Here is a 27,965-nt window from a genome sequence, read left to right on the forward strand (position 1 = left end):
GCGCACTGGCCCACCAGGCATACTGGCCCACCGGGCGCACTGGCCCACCTGGCAAACTGGCCCACCTGGCGCACTGGCCCACCTGGCACACTGGCCCACCTGGCGCACTGGCCCACCGGGCGCACTGGCCCACCGGGCACACTGGCCCACCTGGCAAACTGGCCCACCTGGCACACTGGCCCACTGGGCACTCTGGCCTACCGGGTGCACTGGCCCACCTGGCACACTGGCCCACCGGGCACACTGGCCCACCTGGCACAGTGGCCCACCGGGCACCGCCGCCAGCCTGTGGGAGCCTGTCCCACCTGCAGCACCAACAGCCCCCAACACCAGGGCTTATGTGACAGACAGAAGACTGGGGGAGGAAAGCATTTCTGAAGCCAGACGCGGCTGGCTGTCTCGCCCCAGATAGTGCCACAGCACCCAGCAGTTCCAAAGGCCTCTTGTGCCAGATGGCACTGTCCTGTCAGTGAGGGCCTAGAGCGGGTGGCCTGCTCAGCAGTGCCACAGGGTCCAGCTCACAGAGGCAGCTGGAGGTGCTCACAGGTGGGACCACCACGGTGACACTGGAGCGGCCCATTGCAATAGTCTGAAGGCTGGACAGCGTCCTTTGCGGTATTATACAGGGAGGGCCCTGGCACCAGGAGGCTGTGCTAGAGACACAGCTCTCAGAGGTGGCTGAGCAGTGACGAAAGTCCTCTGCGGAATGCTGCTTTCTTTGGAGGTTGGCTGCTGACTGACTCAAGCTGGCTTCTGCTCCGTCCTGCACCCTCACAAAGGGCCCCCATCCTAGAGGCCTGACTGGACCCTTTTCAATTCTAAGCACCAGATTGGTCTGGTTAGCACCAGTCTGCTCACGTTCCATTTTCAATCCACATAATAAGCGCAAGGCCTTGGCTGACAGCTGGAGAACTTGCTCCTGATTGGTCCATTTATCATCCTGGCTCCAGATATAAAAGGGCGAAGCTCACTCCCTGCCCAGAATGACCTGCACTGAAGTCAGGGCAGTGGCTGCAGTTTCAGACAGACCAGCGTGCCTTCGGAGCCAGGTTTGTGATGTACTTCGCTTGACCTGTGCAGGCCCACTGTCCTCCAGTCTCCACTGGAGACTGACTTCTGCCCCAGCATTACAGATCCCAGGAGTGACCTGGAGCTGACAGCTCAGCTTGCAGATTCAGGCAAGAGGCTGGGCCAAAAAGCCTGCTCCCCTCAGGCCCTGCTGGCTTTCTCTGTGTAACAGAAGCCCACCCTGCAGGACGGAACCCCCCACCTCCCAAGGGAGAGGTGGGCCCCCATGTGGCTGACTGGTAGGTAGTCTTGGGCTGACTATAATTATTCACATGTGTAGAAGGAAGATTTTTTCCTAGGTTCTGTGGCTGATCTAATAATTAAATTGATATAGACAGATTAACAGGAGAAAAACAATTTTAATTTTGTTCCTAGAGGAGCCTGAGGCACAAAGGCAAGTCAGACAAAGGAAGCAATATGGCACCCTGAGCTAAGGACTGGGTAGGGGTGGAGGCTGTAACTCACAGGCCAGAAGGATGAGAGCAGATGTTTGCCCAGCCATCCCGATGCGTCATACGATAAAAAAATTACCTCTGGCAATCGCTCCTTTTCTGGGCCAGGCCACCCATCTAAACTCTTTTAGGTAATAAGGGAGAGATAAAAGTTTTTCTTCAATCTGCTAGCTCCTGAATGCCTTCAGGTCAAAACAATCCACGTGCCAGAATGGCACTTTTGGGGTGACCTATTCTGCTCCTTTTCCCCTCTCCAATCTGCCAAGCACTTTCCCTCGTGTTATTTATTCAACATAAACCTGTGAAGCAGGAGTCAGCCCCCTGTGATTCAGGCTGTTGCTCACTGGCTGTGTGGCCTTGGGGCAATCACTTCACCTCTCTGAACCTCACTGGCCTTACCTATAAAATGGGAGAGAATGTCCACACCCAGCAGTTTTGCTGTGAGGTTTAAGTGAAAATCATGGATCTGAAGCGTTCAGCAGTGCCTGACGCAGGGTCAGTAGATGTGACAAGCCCCTCTCTTGAATCCCCCATTTTACAGAAGGGGAAGATGAGATTCAGTGGGCTAGCAAATTATGATCTTCAAAATGTTAAAAAAAAAAAAAGAAATGAAAAAAAAAAAAGAAATGATCATCCAGAGTCAGCACATGTCACTGTTGGGTCTCACTTCTTCCTGAGGAAATTGCCAGGGTGCCAGGGGTGCTTCAGGGGACTGAGCAGTCAGTGAAGCCGAGAATGCTGGGACAAGATGGCGGGCACACTGCAAACTGGCACAGACCCTGCAGTTCATGGCCTACAAACACTGTGTCACCTCTTCTGGGCAGAAATCTGTCACTAAGGGACAAAGTCATCTCATCTACTTCCTACAAATCAGCACCTCAGTTCTCCGCCGTATAAAGCATCTGGGCCCTGACCCATAGGGGTCACGTGACCGGGGGCTTGTTAGAGGATCCCCAGTAGAAGCAGGAAGGTCATTTCCTCACTGCCTCAACCCCACTAGGTGTATGCTTTTCCTAACACAGTCAAGTGTTCATAGAGCTGGAAAGGGAAGAACTCACCTTCCACACCACATCCAGATTACTTCTGAGGGAGAATTCCAGAGTGTTTTGTTCTGGAGAGCCAGTCTGGTCACCTCTTCAACCTCATGGTGAGAAGTCGAATGCCCAGAGAACAGGGCCGTGCCTGGGGGAGGAGCAGAGGCCAGAACGTGACTCCTGCCCAGGGCCCAGGTTGATCCCCTGCCCCTACTCAAGGGGTGCAGGTGTGGGTTATCCACCATGGCAGGCTCACCTTAGCTGAAGCTGGATTAGCACCCTGGACCCTGTGGGGGTTGGCTATGGTCCAGGTTGTCTGTGCTCCAGCAAGTGAGAACGGAGACCCCACAGCCTCCAAGCACACCACCCCCACACTTGTTAGCTCTGCAGTGAGACACCAGACGGCTCAGAGCCAGAGCAACAAATAGCAGCAGCCGAGAAGCAGCATATGGGTTTCCACGGTGATCGCCTCCTGGAGCTCTCAGCGTCTGTCTGGAAGAGATGGCGGTCAGGAGGAAGAACGCAGGAGCAGGAGGGAAAACCCAAGTCCTGTCCGGGACTACCCCAGCTGGAGAGTTTGATGTGCCTGGGGCAAGTCGCCTCAGCTCCTGTCTGAGGGGGGACAGGCCACCAGCTGCTAGTGCCTTCTCTGGGCCAGGCTTGGAGTGCTGAATGCTGAGCTTCCACTACCTCATGCACTCCTCTCCCATCAAGCCTTTGAGGAAGGGGCTGTTGTCAGTATTTTACAGGTGAATCAAGCACAGAGAAGTAAAGTAATTTACACAGGAACACACAGCTTGTGAGGAGGACCTGAGCCGAGCTCTTACCCCTTCCTCTTGGAAACTGGGCCCACTCCTTCTGCAGATTTTAGGCCCAGCCCAGAGAAGAAGGGGTGTAGGAGGCAGGTATGGAGAGGGAGGCAGAACCAGGGTGTGAAGAGGGAACACTTCAGATCACACACAGAGCTGTCAGGCCCGTTCTCTGCGTGGCCTTGGCCAACATGGCGGCAGCACCAGAGGCAGGAAGCAGCCCCACGGCGGGCGGCATGAGGCAGGGAGACGCACCAGCCACCGTGCCTGTGAAGGGAACTGGTGCTCAGGGCTCCCGGAGCCTTCCAGAGCCCCCTCCCCGCCCCCCCAAATCCACATAAAGGAGCCGCACCCCCTGCTGCCTCCTCGACCTCCTCTCCCCTGTCTTCTCCCTCCCACCCTGTCCCATCTCCCTCTCCAGAGTTGCCTTCAGTCCGTATCTGATCAGAGGGATATGGGAAGGGAACTTCCCATGGCTTTGATTAGTCCTGAAAAGCCCAGTTGAGGCCCAGGGGCCCTTGACAGAGCCCAGAGTGTACTTTTAGGGTGTGTTCAGCCCTGCCTGCCAAGAGGCCCTGCCCTCTCTTCCTTCATCTAAGCCTCAGGGCGACCGTGTGAGCTGCAGTCCCGACAAGCCCAGGCCCAGCTGGCCTGAGCCTCCCCTGCAGGCATGAAGGTAGGAGAGAGCACGCGTGTGTGTGTGTGTGTGTGTCCAAGTGTGGGCACAGGCATGAGCCAAGCAGGGTGCCAGGGCGGGGGGGGGGGTGCTGGAACAGGATCAGTTGCCCCTGAAAGCCCCGCAGCCCCTCACCCTTGAAGTGCCCCCCCAGCCCTCTCAACTTAGTCTGCCCATCCGTTCACTCTTCCAACAAGCGTTTGCTGGAGTTTTGTGATACTAGTGACACTTGGTTCCAAACCTCAGGACCGGACTCCTCATCCTGCGGTCTTGGGTATCTCCACAGGGGAGGCTTTCCCTGCCCCCTGGATCAGGTGGCCCCACGGCCCCCTCCCTCCTGGTCGCAGGATTGCCTGGTTCCTGGCTCTGTCCACCGGACAGCAGAGCGAGCTGGCTGAGGGGGGCGTGGGTCTCACTCGGGGAACAGGGAAGCGGCAGGCGCCAGGTGGGCCGGCCCGGAACCCTTCCTAAAGCGCAGGAACTCGGGCCAGTGACCTGGGCTGCCTGAGGCTGTTTCTGCATCTGTACAGCGGCATGGAGGGAGTAAGGCACAGCAGGTCCTCGCGACACTGGTTCCTTTCAATGTGGCTAAGAAAATAAAAAATAAAACCCTTTGCCAAGTCACATGCAAGGATGTCTTTGAGAGAGCTCTTGTAGCTTCAAGTCAGTTTCCAAGAATCTATCCACCACCTTAAGTGACTTGCTGTAGCTCGGCAGCTTGCACGGGGGAGGATTACACCAGCTAATCCACTAGCACTGAGAGCCCTGCCTGGCCTGCAGCGGAGCAAGAATGTGCTATCACCGTCCCTCGGTGCACCCCAGAGCCCCCAGAGCCTGCATGGAACCGGCCCGCGTTTACTGCTCAGGAAGTATTTGTTGGCTGGATGAAGGAATGCATCTGCGGAAGAAATGGTATTTTTAGCCAGGGCTGGGCCCAGCCTGAGGAGTCAGGGGGCTCTCTGGAGGAAGGGAGCCTCCGATGATTTCTGTACCCTGGGCAAGGTGGAAGGAGGAACAGCCCAGCGCAGGCGCGAGGCCTCTCTGAGCAGGACGCACCTGGAACTGAGCCCACGGGGCAGCGCCAGGTCCCCTTTGCTTGCCCTTGCGAGAACATTCTTGCACCAATGAACGGTGTCCTGTTCTTGAATGCTGGTCTGGTCGGGGCAGCCAGGAAGGAGGCCCCTTGGTGAGCAGCCCTGGGGACAGTCCGGATGAGCCACCTCGCGGCAGATGCCACCAGCCCTGTCTAGAGAGGAGAGCAGAGGCCTGACGACATCCAGCCGGGAAGCAGGCAGCGCTGCTCTCTGGGATCCCCTCCTCAAACCAGGGCTCCCCAGCAGTCCAGCGACTCCCCACTGGTGCCTGAGTCCCCTCACAGAGCACACTGAGAAAGTGACTCGGGGCACTGAGAAGCAGCGCTTCCAGTGAGTGGGGTGCAGACACATGGAGAGTCAAGTCCAACTTGAGGAAGAATTTCCCACAGGGACTGAAGAGGCATTAAGCTTCTTCCCTGCAGAGCTCCAGGAGGGGGGAGGCAGGAAATGTGGAAGTGGGGGGCAGGGGGTGGCGGCTTCTGCAGAGGGGACCCAGGCTGGGAATAGGTGGGAGCACCTTATACGAATCACCCCCACCCCCAGTCTCACTGCCTCACTTACCTGTTGACTTTCTCATCAGGTTGGCCAGTGAGAAATTCTAAGGATTAGGGGTCAGGAACTTAGGGTTCAAATCCCTACCCTGTGCTTCTTAGCCAAGTGACCTTAGGATAATACCATCCCCTCCCTGAGCTTTGCTTTTTTCATCTGTAAGAAACAGCAGTGACAGGCCCTCCCTGGGGGCACAGCAGGTTAAAGCCAGCCGAACTGCAGCCCCTTCAGTGAGGGTTCGATCCCCGGCCCCAGAGGTGACCCACATGGTGCAGCAGACCTCTCCTGTCTCTCCCGCTGCTCCCCTCAGCAGTGTATTTCAGTCAATCTTCTTGTTCTGCTCCCCACTTTGTCTCTGGTGAATCCTCTCACTGCCCCTCCACGTCTGGCCTGTGCCCCAGTTTTGTATGCATAAATAAATAAATCTTTGAAAAGAAAAGAAAAGAAAAGAAACAGCAGTGATAAACCTGTCTTAAGGGTTTGCGAGAATTCAGAAACAGGCCTCCCCTATCTTGGCAAACTGTGAGGTGTGGTTCCAGCTGTCTGTTCTTGATAGCAGAGAGGAAACCAGCTTGGAAGGGGTTAAGGGCAGACCCCGCCTGCCAGCCGGGAGCGAATCAGAGCTGGCAGGGGAGGAGCTGGCAGCTGCCAGGGGAGAAGCAGCGCTTCCAGACACTGCCCCAAGAGGGGACCGAGAAGACGCCGGGCTGCTGGCTGTGCTGCAGAGACTTGGCACAGGGTTCCTGGCCTCGGCACCCTGGTAGCTCCATGCCATAGGGTGCAGCTGCTGGGTGGGGGAAGAAGGAGCTGAGTTACCTGAGCCGGGGACAGCAGCCGGTAGGAGAGGACACCACCCAGACCCCTCGTGGGGCTCCCCAGGCAGGGGAGCTTCCAGGCCTTGACCTCAGCTGACCCTGATCGCCTAGATCGGGTGCAAGGTCTAATTTTAGCTCCCGTTCCAGGGCCCAAGTCCAGGAGTGGCCAGGAGCCTCCACGGCCAGGGAGGCAGCACAGGCAGGGGTGGGACTGGGGAAACAGACCTGCTTCCTTCCAGCCCTGCACCTTGGCCAACTCCCACGAGCCCCTCATGGCCTGGCCCACGCCCCTCCCTTCTGTTGAGGGCAGAAACAGGGGGTGCAACCAGGAGAGCAGAAGGACCTGGCCTTGCAGTCCTAACAAGGGTTGCATCAGCCTGAGAGGGGCCCAGAAGCAGGAGCCGCACTGAGGGGGCAAAGGTTGACTTGTCCAAAGGCCGAGGAAGCCGAGTCCTGACCGCAGGAGGGCTCGGCCAGAAGCTGGTCTCCGGCGCCCCGTGGCTGACCAGTGACTGGCTGTGTGGCCCGGCCCCGGCAGCCTGCTCTCTGTGGCCTCGGTCTTCCCATCTGGACAATGAGGGTGCTGACCTAGAAGGCTGATTACAGCTCCCGCCACCCAGCTCCGGCCTGCGCGTCCGGCTCGCCCCAGCCCTGGCTGCAAGTGGCCACATGCAGTTGTGCAGAAGAAAGTCCCTCTGGCTGGCGCTGCTGGCCTCCTGGCTGCTTGTCCTCCTGACAGTCCTGCCACCCCTTCTTCAGCTGGCAGTGCCTACCGGGCCTCGGCCACGGGCCCCGCAAGGCTGGCCCCGCTGGCGGGATGCCGAGCTCCTGCAGAGCTTCTCCCAGCCTAGGGAGCTCCTGGAAGATGCCCCTCGACCCCCGGTGGCCCCCCACAGTGGCAGGTGTGACTGGGGGACCTGCTTTGACTCCTCCAAGTGCAGGGGCGGGGGGCTCAAGGTATTCGCTTACCCAGCGACTGGACAGAGCTCGGAGACTCACCGCAGGATCCTGGCTTCCCTGGAGGGCTCCCGGTACCACACACTCAGCCCCGCCGAGGCCTGCCTCTTCCTCCTCCTCGGCCTGGACACCCCGGCTGGAGATTGCAGCCTGGAGCCCCCCCAGTGGAATGGGGGCAGGAACCACCTGATCCTCAGTCTCCAGTCAGCCCCCTGTGCCCAGACCTTCCGGCTGGGACAGGCAATGGTGGCCGAGGCCAGCCCCGCAATGGACACCTTCCGGCCGGGCTTCGACGTGGCCCTCCCGCTTCTCCCTGCAGCCCACCCATTGCGAGGTGGCGCTCCTGGCCAGCTGCGACAGCACAGCCCCCAGCCCGGGGAGACCCGGCTAGCCCTGGCCGAAGAGAGGGGCGGGTGGCGCGTGGCAGATGCCCACTCTGCCTGCCCCTGGGATGGGCGCTGTGAGCAGAACCCTGGACCTGAGCAGTAAGTGGACCTTTCCCCTTGGGGCGGTGGGCAGGGTCTGTGACGGGAGAGAGCCCAGAGTCCGGGGTAGGAGCAGGACCAAGATGGGGGGGACTTGCTGGCAAACTTAGGCCTCTACTGCCGTGGGGGGAGTCAAGGGGCAAAGAAGCTCCCCCCAAGAGGGCGATTTGCCCCAAGGGGTGTCCCAGGCAGATTGTGGAGCTCGCCCCCAAGAGGACTCCCTCCCACTGCCTCCTGCTGACTCCAACCCTCCTTCCTGGCATTTTATCTGACACGGACTTCTCTAGTGTTTACTCTGTGCTAAATAATGGGTCTAATAAAAGATACTAATTGCTATCATTTAAGTGTCTGCGTACCAGACACGACGGACGCTTAGTGAGGGTCATAACTTGTCGAGGACACCCATCTAGTCTTTCAAGCCAGAACTGCCGAAGAAGTCAGCATTGGACTTTTGAGTTTTAAGCAAAGGGTTTAGGCATCAAGTGGCTCAGAAGGTCCATCGACACTAATAACTGGCCACAGATGAAAGCTGCTCCTGTGTCTACTTTTAGGGATGAAACTCTCAACCAAGCAGGCTTTGATTACAGCAAATATAAATTAGGCCAGAAGAACACCCCCACAGCAGGGGTATAAAGGACCAGGGGAGAAAATAATAATAATAATGAACAACTAGATACCAGAGACATTTTACAGGGGTGGAGTGGGGAATGGGACCAAAAATGGGGGCGGGGAGGGGAGTGCACTGGACTATGGTGATGGCACAAGGGTGACTTGGTGATGGGAAGCCCACGGGGATTACAGCTGAGCTGGAAAAAGGCACAAAATGATGTAAAAATAAGTGATTATGTTATTTTAAAAAAGAAGAAGAAGAACATCCCACCAGCCAGAGGCCTGGAGAGGTCGGTAGATAAGGGGCATGGAGAGCTTATCCAGGCACCTGGGCTAGTTGGGGGTCACACACTTCAGGTGGTAAGTAGTTACCCCTTAGTACCCTGGCCCCTTCCACCCCCAGAAGGCCAGCATTGTCCAGCTGGCTGGACAGGCAAGAAGGAAAGTTCTTTTGACGTGGCCCAGGGCTTCTGAGGCAGAGGGCTCCCCCTCACCCCCAGCCTGACCTGACTAGGAACCCGTCACTTTGGACTCCCCCTTCTCCTTCCCCCAGGCATCTCCCCATATTCTGCTAGAACAACATGGGCTATTCTGAGCTCTCCTTCCCTCCTAGGAATTCTTCACCTGGCCAAGTTCCATTTTAGCTTCAGCTTGGGGCTTCTGGGGCTTCTCCCAATCAAAGGGCTCTTGTGGGAATGGGATCCCCTCCCTCCTGAAGGCACATGGCCTCCAGGGACCCCCCCACCCCGGGGTGAGAATGGAACTGCCCTGTCACCCCGCTGCAGTACCCTCCACTCTGGCAGTCACCAGGGGGCCCCCAGCATCTCACATGCAGAACTTAGGCAGAGCTCACCTTGCGTGACCCCTCTCGTTCACAGGCCTCGTCCCCTTTTCTAACCAGGCACGTAGCTGTTCTTGCCTCTTAAGTTATTGCTAATTGCGGTTGGTGATGGCTGAATCTGAAGCTATTTCAGCCTCAACTCTGCGAAACTGAGTTAGGGAGCTGCCCACTGACAAGGTGCACACTACGTGTTTACTGATGGGTCTGAAACTGGCCAGGACAACCCAGGTTTTCCAATCCACACAGCCACCCTCTGAGCAGCGTTTTTGGTACCGTCCCAGGCATGATGCTAAGCAGCCTCTAACTGTCCTCTGAACCAGACATTGGCCTCTGCAGGGGACAGGACTTGTAATCTCTGGGGAAGTCTGAGCCTCAGTTTCTCTGAAGTGTCTGGCAAGTGCCTGAGCCAGCCAAGCAGACCCGGGCAGAGTGAGGGAGGCCTTATGCCACAGGCCCAGGCCCTGAAGGCGGCCTGAATAAACAAGGACTGGCCTGGCTTAGCGGGAGAAAGAAGCATTCACAGCCCCACTATGCCTCATTCACTCAGCGGGGCTGAGGGGTGGGTAGAAGCTGACCTGGGGGGCTGGCATTGCCCAGGTGTGTGACCAGCACTTACTACAGACAAGAAGCTGCAGGGGAGAGAGCATCCCTATGTCAGGGGACAGGAAACTGAGCAGCCCAAGGTTTGGGCTTCTGGTGACAAGCTCCATCCTCACCGTGGCCTCCCTCACTGTTCTGACCGGGCACTGGGACAGAGCGAAGTTGGCTCCAAAGCCCATGTTTTTCTACCTTCATTGAATGGTCTCCTGTGGCTTTGGAATCAGCCTCCACCCATTTAAATTGCTATTTATTTATTTTTATGAATAGGGAATTCATTCACTGGGTACAACATTCCAAAGGTATAAAAGGGTCTACAGTACAGACGCCCCCCCGCCGCCTCCGGCCACCCAGTTTTCCTTCCTGGAGCTCAATATCATTTCCAGTTTCTCGGGTGTCTTTTCTGAGAGACTCTGTGTGTGTGCGAGCTGCGTGGGTATAACTCTGCCCTCCTGTTTGTTTTTTTACATAAATTCAAGGCATGTTTCAAACCCCCAGCCAACTCCCTCTAGGCACAGGAAGTACAGGGACCTCGCACTTGAAACAGAAAGTGTGTTTCTGTCTTGGGATAGAAACTGTGAAAATGTTTTCTTTGAAAATCAGGAGAAATTAACTTTCAGGTAAAAGAAAACTAACACTTAATATAAATGTTAATATGTTCACTTTTGTACCAACAGTTACTATATATTTTAATGTTTTAGAGAGGGTATGAAGGCCCAAGTGACAGAGGCACAGGGAGTCACAGTGAGCTCTGCCCTAGGGCACCGGGTGAAGCCAGATAAGATGCCAGGACCCCCGAGTCTATGGCCAAACCTCACAGGATCAAGAAACCTAGAAATTCATCTGCAGTGATTGTATTGTGCCCTCTATAACACTCGCTCACACCCCCAGCTGCCTGCCAGCCTCGGCTTGTTTGCCTGTACTGATGGGGAACTCACCACCTCTCGACACTACCCCCCTGCCTACTCTCAGCCAGCTTCATTACTAGAAGTTGTCCCAAAAAAGACTTTGCAGATAACTGGCCCATTGGTCCTGGGTCTGCTCTCTATTGTGCACTGAGCAATTACTCATTTAGCGCCCACTAAGCAGCCCTTCTCTGCCAGGCACTCTGCTAGGTCCTGGGCACACCGAGATGGGTGCCCCTGCGCTCCAGTTGCTATCATAGAGGAGAAACAGTCACTGACTATGACACACATTACTTTGGAACTATGTGACCTCGTCAGGCCTTGGGTTCTTCATCTGTAAAATGGGACCTTCACAGCCCGTGTCTACCATGCCACAGGGTTGCTGGGGGAATGAGAGAGTTATATGTGCTCAGGAAAGGAAAGCCTGGCTCACTACTATCACAGTGAACAGCAGGACGTTGGGAACAGAGAGCAGGGGCCATTTCGGGAAAGATCATAGAGGGCTTCCCGGAGGAGGTGATGTTTATGCTCAGACACTAATGCTGAGCAGGAGGAATTCCTCCAGCTGCAAGGCAGGACGTACAAAGCCACAGAGGAGGGAACAATGCAGATTAGCAAAGGCTGAGGGGTGCGGGTGTTCAGCAGGCTTGTGTGTCTGAAGCCTGAAACTTGGGCGGTTTCAGCCTCTTTGGGGACGGAGGACCATCGTCATGGCGTTTGATAAGGGACAGCCCGTCCTGTTTAACTTGTAGCTTTTTCCAAGGACAGCCCAGGGGACCCCTGAGCACTGTGAAGGCGGGGGTCCTCTAGGAGCTCTCCTGAGCGGCAGTCTGGAGAGGTTCTACTAACCCAGGAAAGGAGTAGGCGCCTGCACATCCGCCCCACTCCAGCTCCAACCCAGCCCTGCCTGTGGCCTGAGCCGGTCCTTGGGTTTCTCTGAGACTCCGTCTTCTCATCTGTTCAGTAGGGGTTGGTCTGAGGCTGTAAATTCTCCCAGGTTTGCTTTGTGGAGGATCAGACTCAGGCCCATGCAGGCTGTACCTGAAGAGGCCTGAGATCCTCTGGGCCTAGGTCTGAACCTTCCTAGGTTCAGCTGGTGGTGGGCCCTGGCTCCCTTAATGGGCAGGACTCGGGAAGAGAGAGGCTGTGACTCTGGCTCCTCCCCACACACAGACACCGGCAGCCTGAGCTTGACCCTGGGGCTGGGGGAGGAGATGGGAAGAACAGAGGAGGCCTGTCCTGTGGGTGAGGGAGCCTCAGGGCAGCAGTTGCCATGTGGCTCCAGGCCTCCAGCTCGTGACAGAGGAGGCTTTCATGGCCAGGGCTCTCAGAAGGGAGAGAGGAGCTGGGCAGGGCATGGAGACCACTCAGGTGAGGAGTGCCCGAGGTCTGTGTGTGGCAGAGGGATGGGCCTTGGAAACGTCCAGTCCTGCCACCTGCATTTTGCACCTGAAGAAACCCAAGCCCAGAGACAAGAAGGAAGGGGTCTAGACACCTCCCAGAGCAGAGGCAGGGCTGACCCGGACTGTGGGCGAGGACCGGTGTGAGGCCTGCATCCATGTTAGCGTGCCAGTGTGCAGCTGCACGAGTGTCAGCACACGACACCCGGTGGGTGTGCACACAGAAGGTGAGTGTGCAGGGGGGCGGGGGCGCCTCCCAAGATCCCAGTGGGGTCAGGGGAGACTGTCTTAGGGCTCATGTGTTGGGCCCCCCCCCCCCCGTGCCTTCCTAGGACCCAGCCTGGGGCAGCGCCGCCCAATGCCACCTTTTGCCTCATCTCTGGCCGCCATCCTGATGCCTCACGTTTCTTCCAAGCCCTGAAGGTACAACCCCAACTTGGGTAACACCCCCCACATACACACTCCTGAGCTGGCAGGGTGCTCTGGGCCCAGGGGGAGGGGACATTCTGGGACTCAGGTGTGTCTGTGGCCATATTCACCACAACCCCTGCAGAACAAAAAAAAAAAACCACTTTTCTCTCCTCTCTAGCCCTTGCCCCCATCAGCAGCTGCTGACTTGGAACTGGGAGGGGGGTGAGTCTGTGCAGGTGGAACTGGGTTCCCCAGCGGCACCCTCCCCCCAGGCTGGCTGCATCCCTGTGCTGCTCAGCCCTCGCTGGGTGCTGCCCTTCTCCGAGGTCATTGATTGGACTAAGGCGGCCATCGTAGCTGACGAGAGGCTCCCACGTCAGGTAGCGCAGGGCCCTGCCCATGGCGTGGGACGGGACCCAGGGCGTGGGAGGGACGCTGGGACCCTGGCCCCTGGCCCCCAGGCTGGCCTCAGCCTGCCACGTATTGCATTGAGGGATTTGCCCTCAGCCCAAGCCGGCTCTCTGCGGCTCCTGTGGGATGAGATGGGGCAGACGCTCCCAAGGGCTCTGGGCAAACCCCAAGCCTCTTTCAGCCTCAGGGTCCCCATCTGTAAGATGGGGTGTTAGACTAGATTATGTCCACAAGCCCAGCTCCATTGTCCCAAGTATGCATAAAGACCCGATGGAAAGAAAATCTACAAAAAAATCTAAAATCTGAGCATCTCCGTGGGACTTGGGGTGGGAAAGCAAAATGCACAGTGGCTTTTCCAGCAGATGAAACTAACTTTGCACAGCTCTGAAAACCACGCGTGAGCCTTGAGGCGGCTGAGGAATGAGAATGGTAGCGACAGCACCATTGTCCGAGCCTCTGAGACAGTCCTCTCATTTACTCCCCACAGCCACCCTCACAGCCAGGTAGCGATTCACCCACTGCACAAGTGAGGAATCATTCCACAAGGTGAAACAGCTTGTCCTCGGGCACACGACTAGAGTGATACTTAAACCCAGGGTGGTGTGGGCCTTGCACTCTCGATTTTAGGTTACCTGTGGGTGGCTGCTGCCAGCTCGTTCGGAGCCCTGGGAAGCGGGTCAGTCAGGGCCCGCCGAGGTCCACACCTTTGACTTCTCTCCCTCTATGCCCAGGTCCTGGCTGCCCTCCAGGAGATGCCCCCTGCCCAGGTCCTTGCCTTCCGTCAGCAGACCCAGTTTCTGTGGGACGCCTACTTCTCCTCAGTGGAGAAGGTCATCTATACTACCCTGGAGGTGAGGGGGCCTCACCTGGGGGGGCCTGCCTCACCCCACGCCCTGTCCACACCCCTGTCTCGGGATACCTCCTCTGCCCAGGTGTTTGAGCAGCACCCTTGGAGATGCTTCTGGGATGACTCGAGACTTGGCTTTGACCTCTGGGACAAGTCCCTTCTCTGACCTTGGCCTGTTTCCCTATCTGTAGAGATTCAGCTGTGGTTAAGCCATTGTAAAGCATGTGCCAACTCCAGCAGCTGAGCCATGACGGCAGGGTGGAGAGGCTGGGGGTGGAGGGTCGCCAGGCGAGGGTGCTCTGTTGAGATTCTGGGCCCCCCAAAATGTCACGACCTGTTGGTGATGTCTGCCCTGAGTGAAGAACAGGCAGCAAGTCCGCCACCGTCTGCAGCCCTGGACACCTCTGAGTGCGACAACTCGGGACTTCTGCCTCGAACCTTCTGTCCCAGCAACCCGGTGATGCAGCTGCCATGCTCGAGCCTGAGGGGGGCGTGGGGCTGCACCAGGACCTCACCTCCCCAGACCCACCCTGCCTGCTGCTGCTGCCTCTGCATAGCCCGCTCTCATGTCACAGGTCATCCAAGACCGGGTTTTTGGAGCAACTGCTCACCCCTGGCGGCTGTGGAACACCCCCCCGGGGGCCCTCCTGGCCCTGCCCACTTTTTCTACAAGCCCCTCAGACTTCCCCTTCTACTACAGACAACAAGAAGGTATGCCCCGGGCTGGACAACTTCAAGTTCCCTCCTCAACACTCCCAAGTCTCCCCTAGCTTGAACCCCAAGAGCTCCACCAAACCCTCCCAAGTGTCCAATATCTTTCCTGGCTCCTGGGGTCCCTGACTCATGTCAGTCCCCAGGGGCTTCTGTCCCCTCCCACCCTAATAGCCTCTGTCTCATTCCCCCAGGCTCTCACCCTGGAGGCAGGTTCAGCGCCCTGATCTGGGTGGGGGCCCTAAGCCAGCCCCCCCTGAAGCTCATCCAGGCGGTGGCAGGCTCCCAACACTGTGCCCAGGTCTGCCCCCTTGCCAGCTGGGACCCAGGGTGGGGGCAAGGGACAGGGCAGGATTCCTGAAGACATCTAGACCCCAAGGAAAACCAGACAGTTTGGGGGGAGGCCCCGGGGGATTTTCCCTTGCTGCCTTCCTCTGTTAAATCCCAACTTCCACATTCCTTTACCCCATCCCCACTCCTCCCTCCCTCAAGGAAATGAAGACACCTAAAAAAGCTGGTGCCTCCTGGGAAGACTGGAGAAGTAAACATTCATTCATTCACCCAGTAGTCATTTCTGAACACCAGGCCCTGAGTTTGCAGTGAAAAAGCAAAAAAGGATTCTGCCTGGGCTTCAGCTGAAGTTCACAGCTCTTGACAAACAGACTGGAACTCATTTCCAGAGGAACTGGAGACTCAGGGCACAGACAGAGTGACTCCCCAAACTGGGTATTTGAGATGGGACTGGGGTGAAAAGGAACAGGAGGAAGAATAAAAATCCTCAAGAGACGAAGACAGGCTTTGGGATCAGAGCCCTAGCTAGGGACAAGGGCGGCAGACCCCTGAGTTCTGATGCCTCCGGAGCTACCTTCACACCACAGCAAGTCCTGCCTTCCAGAAGCCCAGAGGCAAGAACAGGGAGAACAGGCAGCAAAAAAGGCCCTTGGATCCAACTAAGCTCTCCTCCAGACTCGCCTGTCAGTTGCTCTCCCGTATTCCCCACCCCCGCTCACCCCATTTCTGCTCCAGACTTCAGGAGCACCTCCTTTCCCTTCTAGATCTTGGTTCTCTGGAGCAGTGAGAGGCCGCCTCCACCCCGGTGGCCCGAGACAGCAGTGCCCTTGACAGTCATTGATGCTCACAAGAAGGTGAGGGGTGGGAAGGCACGTGGAAGGGATGAACTTGGTCCCTGAAGGCTGGGAACTGGGGAGGGCACACAGTGGGTGCTTTACTTGGGTCTGAGTCACAGCGGGACCCAGGAGGGTCTGATGAAATCAGTGAGTTCGGCTACAAGTCTAACAGAAATGCTTCTCTTCCATCCCTCACCATGTGCACTGTGCTGCCAGAGAGCTGGAGTATAACGGGATGAGGGGCGGTAACACTGGGTGTCTCAGATGAAGAACAGAAGAGAGGTCTGAGATCTTGAGGAAACAGGGGCAGGTGGCAACAAACTGAACCGGCAAGGGGCGACTTGGAAGAATCTGCGCTGGTGTGCGCTCACGCTGTTGTGTGGGTCTCTGCAAGTCGCTACTTCTTTCTGCACCTGTTTCTTTAAGACAAAGAATGTCTGACAGCCCTCTCAACATTGGGAGGAGCACCTAATGTGACAATAGGCCCATCCTGAGCTATCAGGTCTGGAAGCACCCCCAGAGACCGGCTGCCCCCTTTACCGAGTGGGGACCTGAAGTCCAGATCAGTGTCCCCCGGTGTGAGCTCTGGGCAGGCTGGCTGTTTAAGGCCCTCTGCTAGACCATGCCTGCAAGTGTCCTACTTAGCGGATACTCAGATACTCTCTGGGGGCCTGCGGATGGTTCCACGACTGAGGTCCCCCTTACCCTGCAGGTGAGTGACCGCTTCTTCCCATTCAGTGCCATCAGCACCAACGCCATCCTCAGCCTCGATGCCCACAGCAGTCTTTCCACAAGTGAGGTGAGGACTGGGCCCAAGAGCCCACATGAGTAGAGACAGGTTCCTAGAGCTGGGGGGACCAGAGGTCGAGCCTCTTTTTTGAAATCACCCCAGCAAGTCCATCAGCCTGTTCCTTAGAAATGTAATAGGAGCTCTCAGACTCATGGCTCCCAGCTGGAAAGCCTCCCTTGAGCACCCCCTGGAAAGTTTCATGCTCCATCTCCTCTCCCGAGTCCCAAGTCCCCTCAGCCTGGTGGGCCTTGCCACCACCGCCCTGGAGGTGGCCGAAGTCTTTCCTCATGACTCACTTAAATATTCCCCAGGTGGACTTTGCTTTCGTGGTGTGGCAGAGCTTCCCGGAGCGGCTGGTGGGCTTTCTGACCTGGAGCCACTTCTGGGACGAGGCCTGGGGCGGCTGGGGCTACACTGCGGAGAAGACCAACGAGTTCTCCATGGTGCTCACCTCAGCTGCCTTCTACCATCGGTACAGCTGGTAGCCCGGGCCTGGGATCAGAAGGCCAGAGGGCCCCTCACTGCTTCAGGACCAGAGTAGCCTGGGAGTGAAAAAAGCCTAGAGCTGAGCTCCGGGTTCAAGGCCCAGACCTGCCACTTCCCGGTGTGTGATGTTGTCTCCTTGCCTCTCTTGAGGTTCAGTTTCCTCATCTGTAAAATGTAAAATGTGGCAGGTAATGAAATGAGAAAACCGTGTCTACCCCCTGGTGCACAGATGGGAGTCCCTCGCTCAGACAGGCGTGTTATTTTAAGAGTCATGCAGAGGGCATGGCAGTGCTTGGGTTTGTTGGTGGGGTGAGGTAAGAAGGCAATGGCTTTGAAGCTTTATAAATGTGATGGGCCACGGTCTGTCCCAGACCTTCCAGAAACTATCTGGGGCACCCTAGTTTGGGGACAGGGAGTGAATTCTGGAGGGATGCTTCAGAGTTTTTTAGACATGTTTAGAATGAATATGTGTAACCTGGCACTCCTAGATTTCCCCCAGAGCTCTGAAAGGGATTTTTTGTAGAGTGAAAAATGGCTCTATCTACAAGTGAGGGCCAGGCTGCCCTAGAGCTGGAGGCATGGGAGGGGGCAGGGCTCAGGGTGGGATGAAACTCCCATGACGCCGCATCAGCCTAGTAATCCACAGCCTTCTTGAAGCTGGCCTCTCTGGGCTACCATACTTTGATGACCTTGGCACCAGCTAACCCCCCTCTATCTGGCCTGGTCTGAGTTAGATGTGTGACCAGAGGTGGGGACTTAGCATTTGGGAGAGGGTCAAGGAGCACACCACTGGCTGCAGGCAAACCATGGGGTCTAAGGGTACAGCGCTAGTGTCCTGGGGGGTTGGAACTGTGCTGGGCACCGGGCTTTGGGTCAGAGGCAGTGAGGTCAGGAGGGCAGAGAATGGGCCTGAGGGGTGAATTCAGTGGCAGCCTTACCCTGACCTGCCCTCTTGCCCAGGTATTACCACACCCTCTTCACCCACTCCCTGCCCAAGGCTATGAGGACCCTGGTGGATGAGGTACCCTTCTGCGTGGACGTCGTGATGAATTTCCTAGTAGCAGCCGTCACCAAGCTGCCACCTATCAAGGTGCCCTATGGGAGGCAGCACCAGGCCAGGCCTCTGGCGGTGAGGACGGAGGGGATCCAGGGAGGCTTCCCCTCTCCCTGTCCAGCCCATATCCTTTGGCTGCGTGGGCTAGGGATGCGCGCCGGAGATCAGAGAGGCCCTCGGAACACATTTTCTTTCCCCTCCCTCTCCTAGGCGCCTGGAGATCCAGACCCCAGGCTGGAGCCGCAGCCCGCCGCCCGCGACTGCATCAACCGGACGGTGGCAGGGTTCGGCTACATGCCCCTGGTGTCCTCTCGCCTCCGCCTGGACCCGGTGCTCTTCAAGGACCCGGTGTCGGTGTTGCGCAAGAAGTACCGCGGCCTGGAGAAGCCCTAGGCGGGGCCCGCGGAGACCCCAGCCAGGGCCCAAGGGGCCGCCTCTCCTGGGGGTGTGGCGGGGAACTTCGGACGCCCAACCAAGACGGCCGGTTACTAACACGTCAGGTTAGACCGGCCAATCACGGAGCTAGCGCCCGGAGGGGCGTGGCCTCGCCGCCTTCCCACGCGGCTGCGGTCAGCCGCCGCCCGCGCTCGGCCGCAGCCCCGGGACAGTCAGCCGGCGCCCATCCCCGCCGGGCGTCCCTGCCTCTGCTCCGCCGGGCTGACGGCTACTTGTCGTTCAGACTCTCGCCTCTTCCAGGGACTTGCCTGACCCTCACCGCCGCGCTGGGTGGGTTCGGTCCTGGCACCGCTCCCACTGCCTTGTACACGTCCGGCTCCAGGACTGGTGCGAGAGCCTCGCGAGGTCTCTGATCTGGCCACTTGCCGCAGATGTTTGACCAACAGAGACGAGGTCACGTTGCGTGGCCAGCCAGATACCGACGGTAGCAGACAGGACTCCGTGCTCGCTCCCTCCCTGGGGTCCCTATTCCGTGGGAAGGCAGCTGCTCCGCATTGCCTGGCGCAATCCCAGTGCCCCAGCGACGGAGCGAGGAGGCTCCCGGAAACCAGCTTTAGTTTCGCTGGCGACAGGGCGAGGAAAGAAGACCAAAGCCCAAGAGGTCAGCCGCTGCCCGGCCCGGCCCCGGCGCGGCCGTGGCTCTGCATTACCAACCTACACCACTAGAGGTCAGCGCCGCGCCGCGCCCCCGGGCAAGGGACTGGCGTTTTAGACCCATTCAGGCTGTGGGCAAGAGACCTGGAAGTGTGGTGTTGAGCAGCCAGAAGCCTGAAAACTGGGGAGGGATATAAAAGCCCCTCCTCTTTGGCCCACACGCTTAGGACTTAAAGCGGGCACTTCTAAGTAGGTTGGGTGGAAGCAGGGACGGCCGGGCCCAGAGCTCCCAGGAAGTGAGTGGAGTGGGAGGGACCCTGTGTTCTCCTGGGTTCATCCACCTAGAACTGGAATTATCGCTTCCGAAATAAAGCTCAATGTCCTTACTCCACAGGCTCGGGCTATAAATACCCCTACAGCAGCTGCATGGGGGGAGGAGGACTGGGGTTAGTTTGGGAGCAGGGACGAGTCTGGAGAGGTGGAGGTGGTGGGTGCAGCCGGGTCCAGGGTATTGGTTGTTTTCCAGCTTTGACGACCTGGAAGCTTTGGAAAGTCCCATGACTGTCTCACTGGCAGGAGCATGCTGTCTGCCAAGGCCTCTCTGATGCTTCCCACCCCCATCCTGCAGCTGCCCTCTGGTCAACAGGATGACTCAGGCCCTCCCAGGGGACAGGCACACCTGGGGGTATGGAGGGAGACAGGAGCCTGCTCAGTTCTTGAGGTGAAGGGGGGAAAGGGAATTACGGATGGAGAGTGTAATGGCTCAGAATCAAAACCAGGTGAGGGTGGGTGAGGAAGCACACAGCTGCAGTCCAGGCAGCCTTCCCAGGTGGGGAGGGCTCCCAGCGCCGCCCCGCCAGGGGAAAGAGACACCGTTCCCCTCCCCAGTCACAGCTGTGGCACTGAGCTGCCTTGGCAAGGCCTTGCCCAGGTGCAGGACCAAGGTTCCTACTGTACCAACATGCAGCTCAGAGCAGGAGGGAGACTGAGGCAGAAACTGCAGACCTGCCTCACATTTGGCTGTGTGACTTCTGGAAAGTGACCCAACCTTTCTGAGCCTTGGTGTTCTCTGTAACTATGAGGAGCGCAATGATTGTCCTAGACTGGAGTATAAGATTGGGCAGAGAGCAGAACTGAGGATCCGGGTTCTGGGGCTCAATAAAAGCAGTGGGTTTATACCCCAGAGATTGGGGTGGAGTGGAGCATGCCATTTGCAGTCTCTCTCTGTCTCTGTCTCTCTCTCACACACACACACACACACACACACACACTCCCAAATCAACACAAGTGAATTCCCACACATTTTAAGGGGCCGAAGAAACCCAGATCTAGATGACAGGCAACGCAGGTGACATGCTAGAAAGGCACAGAGAGGTCATTTCACAGATGGACAGAGACTCAGAAGGAATGGAGCATGACTGACCCCCTCCTCCCACCATGGGTCAGGCAGTCAACACACTCTGAAGGCCGGGAGGCCACCTGGCTGCCTAGGAAGGCAGCCTCGGGCCGCCTTTTCAGGAGGGATAATGCATAGCCCCTCTTCAGTGCCGAGGCCTTGGGTGTCAGCAGCTCAGGCTGAGGACAAGCAGGCACAGGAGCAACTGGCCTCAGGCATTTCCTTGTCATGGCAGAGACAGGTCACTGAGCCAGGCTGCCCTGTGGCTGGGCAAACCGCCCCTCTAAGAAGCTCCTCCCTCCTCTTATAAACAGCCACCCCTAGTCCAGGAAGCCAGTGTCTCCTGTCCCAGCTGTCTGACCCCTTTGTCCCCTGCCCGAGTCCTGCCCAGGAGCGGCTGTCCAGCAACGCAGCCTCCCTGTGACCCGCAGGACACTATCAGGGCACCACAGCAGCTGGGGGCTCTGAGGCTGCTAAGGCACCCCCAGGCTGACATCTCGGCCCCCACCGTGGTAGGACATGTGTGTGGGGTCAGCGCCCTGGGGGGAGTAGAGGAAACCAGCTCCTTCCTCACTTACTCGAAGCCTCCTCCCTCCAGGAAAGGAGAACACTTGGCTCACAGCTGAAGTGACTATGACACAGGTGGATCCCAGGCTTTGGGGACCCCCTGGATCCCCATAGAAGGCAGGGTTCACACAGACCCCCATCCTCTTGGTCTCCTTAAATCATAGTGTTAGTGGCTGAGGGAGGAGGCGCTGTTCCCCTGACTTCTTTACAGATCCATTAGGCAAAGCCGGAGACACTGAAAATGTGCACTGAGGCAGGCAGGCAAACGGACTTTGCCCTCACTGCGTCCCCTTGCTCAAGGCTGGTGGCAAGACAGCTTTAGCTGTGGAGACCCAAACCCAGCCTTTGGGGAGCAGCCAGGAGCAGGAGTAGGGTCACACTAGTTTATGCCTGCTGAGTCCTGTCCTGGGGCTGGCCGGAGTCAGATGGGGGCGGTGAGGCGGGAGCCCCATTCCTTGAGTGGTCACGGAGCAGAAGTCAGGAGAGGGGCCTGGCATACAGCAGCCGGGGAGGTCAAGTCCTGACTGAGTCTGGTCCTGCCACGCCCCGGCTGGCACCTGGCTGGGCATTCAGTCCGAGGGAACTTGGCACGCCTGACAGTCCTTCATGTCCTCCGAGTAGTCCTCGATCTGGATGGTCATGGTGTGGAAGTGGAATGTCCCCCGCAGGCGGGCGCTGGCCGCCTTCAGGACTGCCCGGGCATCTGCACTCTGAGCTGGGGGCCAGGAGGACACACCAGGGAGGCACCAGAGAATGGACTGTTCACTCGGGCCCTTTTGAGCAACCCAGAGCCCAAGTCTCTTAACCCACCCCCAGTAGAACAGGATGGGGTACCATTGAACCTCAGGAAACCCCAGATCCCACTCCTGTACCAGGCCATCCTCACGCTCCCATCCCTGGCTCAATCCTGGAAGAGCAGAAGCCCAGGCTTTACGCGGAAATCTGCTTTCCTCTGCCACGTAGCAGAAAAAGTCGGGGCAAGTGACCACCACCTCACTCCACCCCTAACCTCAGCTTCTGTATCTGGAGATGGGATTGTGGCGCTCGGGTGCAAAGATGGGCACGGGACTCGGTGTGGGCCAGCTTCAATGCGCAGACCCTGCGGGCGCCCTCAGACCTGGGAGTGGCCGGGCCTCCTGCTGCCCTCCCTCCCCCACCCTGAGCATCCCAACCACTCACCGATGGCGATGTGGACAGATAGCACCGGCTGGGCCACGGTCAGGGCCCAGATGTGCAGGCTGTGTAAGGCTTCCACCCCCTCCACTGACAGCAGCAGATCCCGCACGGCCGTGAAGTCCACGCCTTTGGGGGTCCCTGAGGACAGCAGGGCAGAGGCTGAAGGAACTGCCCCCACTCAGGCTGGCTGCTACTGCCTCCCTGAATGGCAGGGAGGATGCAGCCCCCGCCTCCGACGGGCTCCCTCATACCACTCTTTACTGGGACAGCGCTGACATGATCTTGTTTGTTCATTTCCCATCTGCAACTGGACACTTCTGCTGACCTTAAACCAGCACCCAACTCCAGACTGACCTGACCACCCCAAGAGAGCCAGGGAATATGTTTGATCAGGGAGTACAAGCCACTGGCCACTACCAGTAACCCTGGGAGCCAGCCAAGATCTCCGAGGTAGTGGAAGACCCAAGCTGGAGGGACTTAGCACCTTGTCCCACCCTGGGGGTCTCCTGAGCTTTTGTCTACAAAGTGCAAATGGAAGCAGCATCCTTACCCCTCACTGGCTGAAGGAAGGAAGGTAACTGGAGGCTGAAGTATATGGGAAAGAGCTACACGCCAGGTGCTCTAGAACCCAGCCACAAGCTGAGGGAGGGAGGACACACCCAGCAGAGAGGAAGACGCCTGGGCCAAGGAAGCAGAGCAGGACATTTCCAGGAATGGCCACATCGGAGGCCCAGCCTGCTGCCAAGATTGGCCTGGGGCCCCAGGAGATTCTTCAGCCTGTGCCAGCCTCCAGACCGTGGCTCCCACCAGTGCGCTAGAATCCTCACCCACATTACACCTGAACTTGGGTTAGAGCTGGGGCGGTCCAAGAGCAACAAAGGGAGCCCAAAGCCCAGGTTACCTTCCATCAGCACCAGAAGCACATCTCTCAGGATGGTCAAGGTTGTCCCCAGGACCAGGATGGAGAAGAGGAAGGTGCAGATGGGGTCTACGTACTTATACTCTGGCTGCAGGAAAAGGTGAAGGCAGAGCTGGGGTTCACCACCCAGCCCTCCCGCTCCCCTTCCCCCTTCCAACCCAGCACTGGCACTGCCTCCCAGCACCCTACCTTTTATTCTGTGTCCAGAAAGCTAGGCAGGACAGACCATGGTTCAGGACAAGGAACAATCTTTTTCTAGACGACCTCGCCCAAGGTGCTGAGATATGGACAGAACTGAAAGGAACCTTAAACACCATCTGGCCCAGTGTCCCATTTCATGGACGGAAACTGAGGCCCAGTGAGAGCCAGTGGTCCATGCAGGTGGTATGGCTGGCACTGTGGAGCGGGCTTGGACACTGGCTCCTTCCACTACCCCACCTCGCCTCCCCGCGACGGAAGGCCAGGTCGGCAGCACGCAGTGCGGAGTGCGGGTCTGGCTCCAGACTTCCCAACTGGGTGACAGTGAGTCACAGAACCTTTCTGAGCTGCTGGGAACACCACCCCCGCCCTTCATAATAGCTGTGAAGATCAGATGTGATGACACTGGGATAGGTGTCAGGTAAATAAATGTTCCTTCCTTCTCCACACTCTTATGCCCAGAACTAGAAGGAACCTAGAATCTAGAAAAAGCCAGGCTCTCCCTGGTGGTGCAACAGGTTAAAACACAGCACTATGAAGCAATCCTGCAGTCACTGCAGCACGAGTTCGATCCCCGGTCAGGGAGGTGACCCACCTGGTGCACGCCAGACTTCTCCTGACCTGCCCGCTGTTTCCCTCAGCAGTGTGTTTCAGTATTTCTGCCTGTTCTGCTCCCCACCCTATCTCTAGTAAAATCTCTTACCCCCACCCCCACACCTCTGGCTGGTACCCCAGTTCTTATATACATAAATAAATCTTTTTTAAAGAAAAGAATCTAGAAAAAGCCCTGAATAGAGAACCCCAGATTACTTTACACTCTCCTGCTCCCACGATCCCCACCTTCTCTCAGTCCCAGGGTCTGACCTTGAAGTATAAAATATAGGCGGCCACCAGGACGCCTAAGCTTTGCAGAAAGTCTCCAATCACGTGGATAAAGGCCGCTCGGACACTGGGGTTCTGCTGAGGGCTGGCATCGTGGCTGTGCCCGTGGCCAGACTGATGAAGAGTCAACCCCATTCTAAGAAGTGGAGACAAAGCCAGGGCTCACTGAGGTAGCAGGTAGAGGTTTGACATCAGTCAGGTAAAAGCCACCCATTAGGGCACGCCCCTGTGGGATAAAAATCCCAAACCCCAACTCCTTGTGACTGCTTTGGCCATGTGAGAAACCCCACCCGTGGGACCTTGGTTCAAAGTGCCAAGAGATAACACTTAACTCTAACACCAGGCTGAATCTGGGCATAAAGATGCCCCAGCACCAAAGCCCAGAGCAAGAGGGCATTACGGAGGTCATGTCACCAATGGGGAAACTGAGGCCTAAAGAGGGAAGCGGCAAGGCCACTGAACCAAGAGAGAGTGCAAGCAAGACATCCATGCTCCACACACCCCGCCTCTCTCTGAGGTCAACTTCAGGTACAGGAGCCTGAAAAGGGCCTGGATTCCGCTGCTAGAGACATCGGCCTCCCCATCAACAGGAAGCCTCCGGGTTACTCAGTGACAGGTACAGGGGTAAGAGGGATGCGATCCCAGATTTACACATCCTGACGCCTTGGCTTAGGCCTCTGACAGGACCCAGGTATTCCAGGTGCCTGAGCTCAACCTTTAGGGAAGCGAGTTCCGGTGTCTGTACTTGAGTGCTATGGGGCCTCCTAGAGAGAGCAGGCCCCAGGTACACAGGTGACAAGCGGGAGGAGCCAGGACCCTAGTGAACCCAGGCCTCACTTACATGATGTTCACAGCCACAGCGCAGCCTGATGTGATCAGCATGGTGCCCCCCTCAATCTCATAGTCTCCAGATATCAGCCGCTGCACCGCCAGGTATACCAGTACCCCGGTCACGACCCAGATGGACAGGACAGACAGCAGGGCTCCCAGGATCTCTGAGAAAGAACCAACTCCCAACACCAGTCTCAGGTGCGCCCTAAGGCCCCTCCCTCGGCCTCCCTCCATCTCCTGCCAGGCTCAGAGCCTAGTCCCACTGGCCTCTGCTACAGGCATGGCTGCATTGCTGCACCTGAGCCCCACGGCACACACCATGGAATGTCAGAGCTAAAAGGCACTTATGTCATCTGGCTCAGTGCATGTCCAGTTACATGTAAAAAAACTAACCTATTAAAATGTAAGCTTAAGGTGGCAAACTAAGGCTTCTAGGAGGGACCATCTCCCACCAAGAAAATGACAGCGCCGCCCAGTGATGAACTGAGGAGGGATTAGTGTATAAGCCCTCCGGAAGGCTTTGCGGACATCCCCTGCACCTCTCCTATCCCCAGTTGACCTATAGATATGTGCAGTTAATGCCACAGTCATTTGTACTGAAGTCCGGCCACCTCAGGTGACCCCTCCTTCCCTGTGGGCCGGGAGTGCCTGGAGGAGTGGGGACCAGTCTTCCCCCATCAGACAGGGAACCCCCAAAGAACAGATGTCCAAGTTGGCATCCTCCTTCCCCACCCAAGGCCCTTCTGGGCCTCGCTCACAGATCCACCTGAGACTCTCAACCCCACCCCAGCCTAACCGGGCTCTCACCAGCTCGCTGCCAGCCGAAGTTCATGGTCTTGGTGGCCGGCCGGGAGGACATCCAGAGGGAGAAGAGGCTGATGAGCATGCTGGCAAAGTCAGTGAGCAGGTGGGCTGCGTCGGTCATGACCGCCAAGCTATGTGCTAGGTACCCACCTGTGGGGGCAGGACCAGGAGGATGGAGCCTGATCAGCTCCCCAAGGGGCCACTTACAGAATCTATGTGTGGCATGGAAACCATGCGCTCTGGAGAGAGACACCGGACCTCTGCAGCCTTAGATGCATAACCATTAGCTAAGAGCCTCAACTTCTAGAGGTGAAATGGGACAAGCAACATCTACTTGGAGGGTGACTGTGAAGATCAAGTTCAAATAAGGCCTGAAAGCATACCAGGCACAGAGCTCTTTCCTTCCAGGCATGCAGGCCTCCCTTAACCTACTAGTTATGCACAATCATGGGCAAATTACTTTATTACTTGACCTTAACCTGCCTCTGTTTCATCATCTGAAAAATAAGGAAAATAACAGCACTTGTATGACAGCAATAGGCTGTTGTGAGGCTCACATGAAGAAGTAAGTCCCCCCACCTTACACACAGGGGATTTGATCCAAGACACACACCCTCCAGCCCCACCTCCCTACCCACCCTCCCCCACCTCCTCCGTACACCCCCCCAAACTACAATAGTAAGAAATCCTATATGGATGCATATAGGTTATTTCCTATGGATGCATCCCCAAGACAAAGTTCAGTTCATGAGTTAGGTAAAGACATTAGCAATAACTAATAAAATAGAACAATTACAATAATACATGGTGATAAAAGTTATATGAATGTGGTCTCTCTATCCCTCCCCCTCAACACATCTTATTTTCCATAATATATTCTGACCTCGGGTAACTGAAACCAAGGAAAGCAAAATTTAGGAAGGGGGAGGACTTTGAGTATTCAATAAATGGGGCAGCTGGTATTAATATTACTGGGGTCATCGAGGCTAGGAGAAGCCAGTTTCATTTAAATAGCACAAAGGTCCTTACCAATCACTTCCCCAATCATGAACACCAGGCAGATAGCAGAGGCCACATAGAGCTGGCGACGGGCCCACTTCTTCTTAGGGTCACAGGTACCGACAGGCCCCTTCTGAGCATGGCAGTAATGATTGCTCTGGGCGGCCAGCTCAATGGCCTGCAAGTTCAGGCCAGGTGCCGGGAGAGGGATCCGACCAGCCCGCTCCTGCCTGAGGGATTCGGTGTAAGACCTGGCCAAAGAGGAGAGACTCTGAGCTGGGACAGAGAGAGCTGACTCCAGCCCCCGCTCTCTGTGGCACCTCGGCGTTTCCATGTGTCCAACTGGCATGCCAGCTACGGACCCTCCAAGCTCCACAACCCCTGAGGAGTGGCCAGAAATCAGTGTTCCGAGGGTGTCCTGGGGGAATGCCCAACCCAGGAGTCTTAGGGCCTGGGTCGGAGGTGCCCCCTCCCTTCCTCCCTCACCCTTCCCTCCCTCTCCCCTTCCAGGGCCTGGAGGAGGCCGAGACCTTGAGGACTGGCCAAGGGGCGGGCGCGGGTTCAGCCGAGCGCGGAGAAGGAACAGAGCCGACCCGCTCGCACCCTCGGGGACACTGGGCCTCCCACGGCGACGCCGCCTGGGGCAAAGTGCCGGGCGGGGGACGAGACTCCAGGCTCGGGGCTCCCCGCTAGCGGGCAGGAGTCAGAATCTGCGCTCAGCCGCGAGGGAGGGCCGGTCCCCGAGTCCACACTCCCATCTCCCACTCCCCCGCCTCTCGCCGCCCCTCCGGAGCGGTCCCGGTCCAAAGCGCCGGCAACACGGGCCGCGGCCGGAGGGCGGGCGAGGAGCTGCGTCCGGCGCGGTCCCACTCACGCCCTCCCCCCTGGCGCCTTACCCGGCTCCCGGCGCGGCGTCCAACAGATGCTGCTTCTCCGTGGTTTCCATGCGCGGGGGCCGCGAGCGGCGCGCGACCGCGGAGTGCGCCCTGGAAGTTGCCGGCGGGACGCTCGGCGG

At 57.5% G+C, this 27,965-nt stretch overlaps 2 protein-coding genes across 5 annotated transcripts; one reads left to right on the top strand and one right to left on the bottom strand.

Moving 5' to 3' along the window:
* The first annotated feature begins 6,389 nt into the window (after positions 1-6,389).
* Positions 6,390-19,564, top strand: EXTL1 (exostosin-like glycosyltransferase 1). 4 transcript variants are annotated; one of them, XM_012722619.1, is made up of 11 exons: positions 6,390-7,939; positions 12,624-12,714; positions 12,975-13,082; positions 13,845-13,964; positions 14,536-14,671; positions 14,866-14,972; positions 15,727-15,816; positions 16,511-16,597; positions 16,900-17,060; positions 18,035-18,203; positions 18,339-19,564. In XM_012722619.1, exons 1-11 carry the CDS (start codon positions 7,167-7,169, stop codon positions 18,519-18,521), a joined length of 2,025 nt encoding a protein of 674 aa, XP_012578073.1. In that variant the 5' UTR covers positions 6,390-7,166; the 3' UTR covers positions 18,522-19,564. The 4 variants fall into 4 exon arrangements, with proteins under 4 accessions (XP_012578073.1, XP_012578074.1, XP_012578075.1 ...); XM_012722620.1 differs by lacking the exon at positions 16,511-16,597; XM_012722621.1 differs by lacking the exon at positions 12,975-13,082.
* A 930-nt stretch (positions 19,565-20,494) lies between these two features.
* SLC30A2 (solute carrier family 30 (zinc transporter), member 2) lies at positions 20,495-27,896 on the bottom strand. The gene is made up of 8 exons (XM_004678642.2): positions 27,847-27,896; positions 26,981-27,201; positions 25,955-26,101; positions 25,158-25,311; positions 24,299-24,452; positions 23,219-23,324; positions 22,321-22,455; positions 20,495-21,856 (listed from the first exon to the last, which is right to left on the bottom strand). The coding sequence occupies exons 1-8, from the start codon at positions 27,894-27,896 to the stop codon at positions 21,711-21,713; spliced, it is 1,113 nt and encodes a 370-aa protein (XP_004678699.1). The 3' UTR covers positions 20,495-21,710.
* Between the last annotated feature and the right edge of the window lie 69 nt (positions 27,897-27,965).

This window comes from Condylura cristata, unplaced genomic scaffold (genome assembly GCF_000260355.1).
Source record: "Condylura cristata isolate star-nosed mole 26May11 unplaced genomic scaffold, ConCri1.0 scaffold00008, whole genome shotgun sequence".
Lineage (NCBI taxonomy): Eukaryota > Metazoa > Chordata > Mammalia > Eulipotyphla > Talpidae > Condylura > Condylura cristata.

Bases quoted from the DNA above. Each gene is read 5' to 3' on its own strand.
- SLC30A2 (XM_004678642.2), bottom strand. From the start codon at position 27,896: ATGGAAACCACGGAGAAGCAGCATCTGTTGGACGCCGCGCCGGGAGCC. The intron at 26,102-26,980 runs GTAAGGACCTTT...CTGCCCCCACAG, and splicing joins CATGATTGGGGAAGTGATTG to GTGGGTACCTAGCACATAGC. The intron at 21,857-22,320 runs GTGAGTGGTTGG...CCTGGCCCCCAG, and splicing joins ATCTGTCCACATCGCCATCG to CTCAGAGTGCAGATGCCCGG.
- EXTL1 (XM_012722619.1), top strand. From the start codon at position 7,167: ATGCAGTTGTGCAGAAGAAAGTCCCTCTGGCTGGCGCTGCTGGCCTCC. The intron at 14,973-15,726 runs GTCTGCCCCCTT...TTTCCCTTCTAG, and splicing joins GCTCCCAACACTGTGCCCAG to ATCTTGGTTCTCTGGAGCAG. The intron at 16,598-16,899 runs GTGAGGACTGGG...AATATTCCCCAG, and splicing joins GCAGTCTTTCCACAAGTGAG to GTGGACTTTGCTTTCGTGGT.